This window comes from Pinus tabuliformis, chromosome 9, assembly GCF_031772625.1.
Source record: "Pinus tabuliformis cultivar Carrire ecotype Pingquan chromosome 9, CPIR1, whole genome shotgun sequence".
In the NCBI taxonomy this organism is placed as follows: Eukaryota; Viridiplantae; Streptophyta; class Pinopsida; order Pinales; family Pinaceae; genus Pinus; species Pinus tabuliformis.
Window position 1 is genome coordinate 416,301,579 of NC_142307.1, and position 7,243 is coordinate 416,308,821.

Below are 7,243 nucleotides of genomic sequence, written 5' to 3' on the forward strand. Positions count from 1 at the left end.
GTGAATTTTTTAAGAATTTTTAAAATTTCAATGGTTGATAGTGCAACTGTCCCCTTCAAAAGAAAATGATTATTCAATTAAAACAAATACTTATCCCACTCCTCCATTAAGGTCTTACTCACCGCCTGAAATTTTATGCTCATCCATGGAATAAAATCTGCAAATATCTCTTCGTCTTTAACATAAGAAAAAAGGTTGGTTGTTTGACAAGATAATTCTAGCTGTCGCTTCCCGTCCGAGTGGTTAGTTTGATATGAAATTTGTGTCGAGGGTTGTTATAATGAAAATGCATGGAAGTGCGGTTGTAGAGGGTGGCGCATCAAACACAGAGAGCAAGGAATCAAGTGGGAGGGATTTGATAGCAAAAGTGGAAGTGTTGTTGTGGAGGGTGAAAGAGGAAGGCAAGAAAGATAGGGGATTTGATAGCAAAAGTGGAAGAATAATCGCTTGAAAAACACCAATGGTGGTTCCTGTGACGGAGATATCGTTGAAGAAGTCGTTTTTGTAGTTTGTCGGTACCATTTCTTCAATCCTAATTTCTTACTTTCCCCTCTTCAGTTCTGCCTGTTACCATCTACAAGATGACGACCGAGAAACTGATAGTTGTTTGCTCTTAATGTGGACTGCTCTTTAATGCAGTTCCAGGAGATTAATAATATCTGCTGCTCTTAGTTTACTCATGCCAGGCTAGACTTGAGTATTTGAATCAGAGAGAAGGCGCAAGTTGCTTTGGGTTTTATTTTCCGAATTTTTTTAGGTTGAAAATTTTTTATTGGACATTTCGAATTTTTATCTTTTCATTGGAAATTTCAAACCAACCAATGTGATTCATCTTCCAAAAAAAATTATACTATTGTGACCATGGAAGAATCAGAAGACTCAGGATCCACTTGGCCTCAGAGGGCCTATCCATGCATGTTCTGCCAGAGAGGGTTTACATCTGCCCAAGCACTGGGCGGTCACATGAATGTGCACCGGCGTGACCGCGCGCTCCTTCGGCAGCGAAGCTCCCAGAATCATCATGCCAGCAATTTACCCGGCGCTCGCGTGGCCGAAGATCAGACGGCATCCGCTTGTTATGCCCCCATTTCCGGCGATCGTCAGTCCAGGCTTATTCCGATCTCTCGTGCTTGCGCCCAGTCTCGGCCCTCGCGGGCGCGCCATGTTAAAGAAGTTCCCCTCATTCAGCTTTTTCCTTGTGCCGTTGAAGGTCAAGGCGCCCGGCATAATTTTCAAGATCCGATGGACCCTGAAAGGCAGATTAATAAGGGAGGGGCGGAAGAGAGTAAGGTGGACCTGGAGCTTCGGCTTGGCCTGAAACCGCCAGATTGATGATTGCAGGGCAGTTATGATGCAATTTTATTTTTTCCGAAGACCCATTAAGAGAGATTACTTGAAATAATTACTATTTTGTTTATACGGATTCTGAGAGAATCATAACAATAAGACTCTTCTCTGATGTATTTTGTTTATGCCTATTCTGACAGAAATCATAACGATAAAGCTGTTCTCTGGATTGATCATGTTCGTCTTTACACTTAATGGTTAAAATGCTGATATCCACCAATGTTATATAAACGGATTTTGAAATTTTCCTCCTTGAATTGTTTCAGTTGTTTTATTTTAAGTTGCAGTTTTAGTTTTTTCCGTGTATTTTTTAAACTTGAATTCAGCTATATAATTCTCAATGAGATTGAGATTAGAGTTTTTAGTGGTATAAAATGTGTTATCGAGTGTATAAATGAATTTAGTATTTTTAAAAATTTAGTTATTTTAATATAGATTGTTAATTTTGGGAATATTTAGAAATGAGATAGACAGAAGTAAAATCAATTTTTTATTTTTACTTTTATTTATCAGATTTTCAAATATTTTCGAAATAGACAATCAACTTAACCAGTAATATCCAAAAATTTTCCTCATTCAGATTCAATCACAAAAATAATTCTCTTGAAAAAGAAATGACAAATACTTTGAAACACCCCATTTATTTAAATTACACAACTAAAACTTATAATTTTATAAATATATACAATTATTCTAATAAAATTAACAAAAATAAATATGTTAAAAAATTCCAAAACTTAAATAAATTAACTATTACTTAAAATCTCAACAGTTTAATTATATATATATATATATATATATATATATATATATATACATATACATATCTACATATACATATCTACAGTTAATCAAATATATACTTAAAAAAAAAAAACCAAAATTAAAATAAAAATGTTGTAGAAATACAAATACTTAAAAAAAAAACCAAAATTAAAATAGAAATGTTGTAGAAATATAAATTTGGACAGAAATAATATAAAAATCCAAATACCTACACTAATATATTATCATTATTATACATATTTAACCAATCATATAAATTTTTAAAATTTTTATATTTTAATTTAGCAAATTTAATTAATTTTCATATTTTCAAACATAGTTTGATACAAGCATACAACAAATATCAACAACAATTTCTCATGTCTTATTGGTTTTGCTGCATCCTCGAATTATTCCTTATATAACTGGCTGGCTACTTATTTAGAGGGCAGACTTAATTAGTTATATAAATAATTTTATTTTCTATTAATGTGTTTATGTTTACTATAAAAGTATGGTCTTATTAAATATTATTTATTATTTAAATTAATAAGTAATTTTATTTGAAATTTGATAATAAGGAATAATAAGTTTAAATTTTTACTTGTAAATTTTAATTATTTTATATTTTTTTGTAAATTTAGTAAGACTATATTTTTATTATAGTTGATATATTATTTGGCTCAAGACAAAATATTAAACCAATAATTTCACATTAAAAAATACTTTAACAAAATATTTAATCATCATTTATTTAAAATTTGTAGACAAATATTTTTAATTATAAATTATAAATTATAAATATTTTATAATTTTCAAAAATTTTAAAATCCTTATTTTTTATTATTAAAAAAATTATAATAACCCTAAAAAATTATCATTCCAATTTAGGAAAAAATTTTAAAAAATCAAACAATTATCAGCCATATTGTTATTACCGTACATATCCTTTACCTAACAAACTCGCCAAATTTAACAGTTACGTCAATTATTTAACTTTTTTATATTATAACTTTCCATTCAGTCCACATCACGTTTATCCCATCGTCCAAGTTTTTCCTGTAATCTTGTTTGTAATGCACATCAAGGTCGATTTTTTTTACTCTATCTGGTTCGTCATGCACACCTGGTATAAATAAATTGATTATTATGTATTAAAGTAACAACGCCGGGTGAATGGTGGGCTGTCACGCTGGGCACTCACATTTTGAAGATGGTTATACGCCTGGTGAATGGTGGGCACTCACATTTTGAAGATGGATATACGGTTCATTAATGTGTGCACACAATTTTTAATCTCGTGCAAAATATTTTACAAAAATTATTATTTTTTAATTTAATTGCTTTAAGTTAAAATAATGTAAAAGGACGTTCGTTAGAATGATTTTAGTGAATAATTTGTTTATTATTATTTTTTAATTTAATTGCTTTAAGTTAAAATAATGTAAAAGGACGTTGGTTAGTAGTGAGGTTCAAGTCTTAAAAGACCCATATAATTTTAAAAATAAATTATTAACCAAAACATCTCAAATACATATGTTGTAATTGACAATTTATTATATTTATGAAATAGTTTTTGTTTTTTACATAACATTTTTTTTAATAAAAAAAAATACATTTCTTAGTTTTTTCAAACAGAATAGTTTTGGTGGTTTTTTCTATTAGTAACTATTAGTATGTTTCTACTTTTCTTTACATTACATCTTTATCTCTTCTTTACATTACATCTAAGACAAAGATTTGTGTAATCTTCATTTTAGTTCTACAATACCATATAAAGCCATCAATAATTTGATGGATCCAACATTCATAAGTGAGACCTAACATAAAAAATCATAAAAAATGGGTAAGAGATTCCCTATTTGGAATTAATAGATCTAACATTTCATAAGTGCGTCTTGTACATATGCAACAAAGTGATACTTATCTTGCTCTCAGTGGATACCTCTCTTTGAAAGATTTGCAACCTGTTCTCTGTATATGTGTGAAAGTAATGTAAAAATAAAAAATAATTTATTCAAAAATCTATAATTAAAGATTAAAAATCAAGCCGATATTCAGCGGATCCTTAAATCTATTTCCTCATAACTATTTATTCATTCAAATTAGCTCTTCTTATATTATCATTCATCAGTCCTGATGATGGATCCCAGTTGGGATTTGAAACGTTAACAGAAAAATGGTCCATACTGTGGATTCTCCGTTCTGAAAATTGTTTCACAGAATTTTAATACGCCTCATCAAGTTAGATAGTACAGGGGGTTGAAGAGAATGTAATATTCTGAAAATTGTTTCCCAAAATTCTAATAAGCCTCATCCATTTGGATAATATAGGGGTTGAAGAGAGTGTAATCTGTGACTTTGTTTATGATGTTTTTAGCATTTCCATTTATGAATATTTGCTCCAATCTGAGCCATTTGGCAAATGTAAGGACACCTCAAAGTGCCATGATTTCAGTTTTATTGTTGGCTCACTGTCCACCCTTCCACCACAAGTGATAATAACGGCCCCACTCTAAAATAAAATAATGACAACCCCGCATCCACACCTCATCCACACCTTAAAATAAAATAATGACAACACCTATATCCACACCTTCTCTGTTGGCCTGCCCCATCAAAAAATCCTCTATAATATATCCCCTTCATGTCCTTAATTTTGACCACCTTCTTATGGCACAAAACCTTCTTGGGCTCAATCTCTGCAAAACATCAAATAGTTTTTTGAACCGCCTACGGAATCACTGGCAATTTATGATCAAATATCCAAGCAATTGTACCACGCCAAATAGACCATATAACCTTAAAAAAAAGTAATGAGCCATACTAAAACATGATCTCAAAGTATGCTGTGGCCCCAAATGTTTTAGCCGTAGAAAATCCAATACAAAGCCCAGACCTCCATAGCAAATGGACAACCTATAAAAAGATGGTCAATCTCCTCATTATGTTTCCTGCAAATAGAGCAAATGCCAGGACGTTGAAATTCCCTGTACTGCAGTTTATCCCACGTGACCTTAAAATATAATATAATCTTGGTAACAAATATTTCGAAATTACTATTATGAGAAGCAATTTCGTTACTACTTGACATTAATTTCAACAACTACAACAACACTACTTCTGAAGCTCTTGGTCAGATCAGTACTTGTGATTCACATCGAAGCAAAGTTTTCTGCAGTTTTGATTGGTACTTTTTCCTGTAGTTAAGTGGTTGTGACCGTGGACTGTCATGCAATCAATTCAAATTTAAACTTGGGCGGATGTCAGGTCATTGTTACTGTAATGAAGGTCTTTGAAATTAGATTTATTTTTCCAAACTTAAAGCATCAGTAAACCTTAATACAATCCTCCAAATACTTGAGTATTAAATTCATGTTCAGCGGGATTCACTGTGGCAAGTTTGAAATAATATAGCGTAGAAGATACTATTATGTGATACTTCAATGACCCGTGAATACTCAGCCAGCGTCATCACCATTGATATTGCGTTGCGTTGCGTTGAGTTGAGGAACAAATCTCAACTGGCTTTCCAGATAGTTCCAATTTTTTTTTGAAGGTTGAATATCATGTGCATGGTTACAACGTTGTTTGTTGAAACAGTACTGAGACTGACAGTGTTCATCTTCTGGTTTCCTGCATAGTCATGACAATGGACTACTGACAGGACTTGAAACATTATTTTTTCTGAAATGAAGGCAGTAACCAAGCTAGCTAGAGTTGTTTAGTATGGAACTGGAAGTCCCCCAGAGAGATTGTCATGTATCAGGATGAATACTACTTGGCTGCGAGAATCATAGCTTCGGTAAAGGAAAGGAAATTATATATATATATATATATATATATCAAGTATATACAAAATAATATATTCATATTTAAAAATTAGATAAGTGATAGAAATAACTCTTATATTTATATTTTTAGTATTAAAAAATTAATAATAATATTAGGTTGATTTTATGTTACAAAGAAAAATATAATATATTTTAGTTAAATTAAACATAAATCATTTTATTCAAACTAAAAACTTTGACTTTGTACCATTTAAACAAAATTATGTAAAAATATATAATTAGAGTTAAGATTCACTAGTATATTAGTTTATGTGCTCATATTAGTGTAGGGATATAATATAAGGTTTTTTTTTTTATCTAATTCCAATTTATTTTCTGATAGTCCATCTCCCATCTTATTTATGTCCTTGAATATGTGAGACAAAGAAATATGTGAGAAAGTATGGATATAATTTAAGTTCTTTGATCCAATACTAATCAATATTTTGATAGGGCATCTCCTATCCCATCCATGTCCATGTATATGTGAGACAAAGATATGAGAAAAGGTTGTAGTTATTAGTTGCACACTATCATAGAGTGGTTGTAAAGTTGTTTCAATTAAGAATCATTGAATGACCAAGAGTGAGTCACCAATGATTTGAATTTGTAATACACTAAGTTCTTGAGCCAACCTCAAAACTACTTTGAGAGTCATCAATTCACAAAAATTGTTAGTTTCCTAATTGATTCCAACATTGGAAGAAATGATATGATTTGGAGATAAATATTGAATTCCCTTTGATCCCCCCCTTATGAGGTTTTTATTATGAGTCACTATCAAAGTTTGCCCATGGGATATCCCCATTGATTACCTCTTCTCCCATCTCATGATTATTTTATTTGTGATGAACTTTTGAGTAAGCATTTAATATGTTTAGTGCATGGACACACATTTAAAAGTTAAAATTTATTTTCCTTCAAGTAGCTTTGGATTCATGGCTTGCCATAGTCCCTAAGCTATATTAAGTAGAAGGGATATGACCTTCTTCATATCTTTTTTTGCATACCATGATCGACATACCATAATTAAATGCAAAGATTTCTTCTTCTTGTTGACATAAGTTGCACCACCTTATTCCAGTGAAAATTTTCTTTTGTACCTCCTAGGTGAGAAAGGTTTGTTTAAAATTAACCTCATGAAATTTTTGGTTTTTAAAGTGCGTCTTAGTTTTCATATGGTTCTTCACCACCATACCTTATGTCCCTTCCTTCCTTCCTTAGCAAGAGTTTTGTAACCTATTATGAGCAAATAGTTTCCAATTGTATTGAGTGACCATGAAAGTTGGTCATCATTT

At 31.1% G+C, this 7,243-nt stretch overlaps 1 protein-coding gene across 1 annotated transcript; it reads left to right on the forward strand.

The window, feature by feature from the left end:
• The first annotated feature begins 854 nt into the window (after positions 1-854).
• On the forward strand, positions 855-1,573 carry LOC149148920 (uncharacterized). Its single transcript, XM_089441588.1, has one exon. The coding sequence runs from the start codon at positions 862-864 to the stop codon at positions 1,330-1,332; it is 471 nt and encodes a 156-aa protein (XP_089297714.1). The 5' UTR covers positions 855-861; the 3' UTR covers positions 1,333-1,573.
• Positions 1,574-7,243: the final 5,670 nt, after the last annotated feature.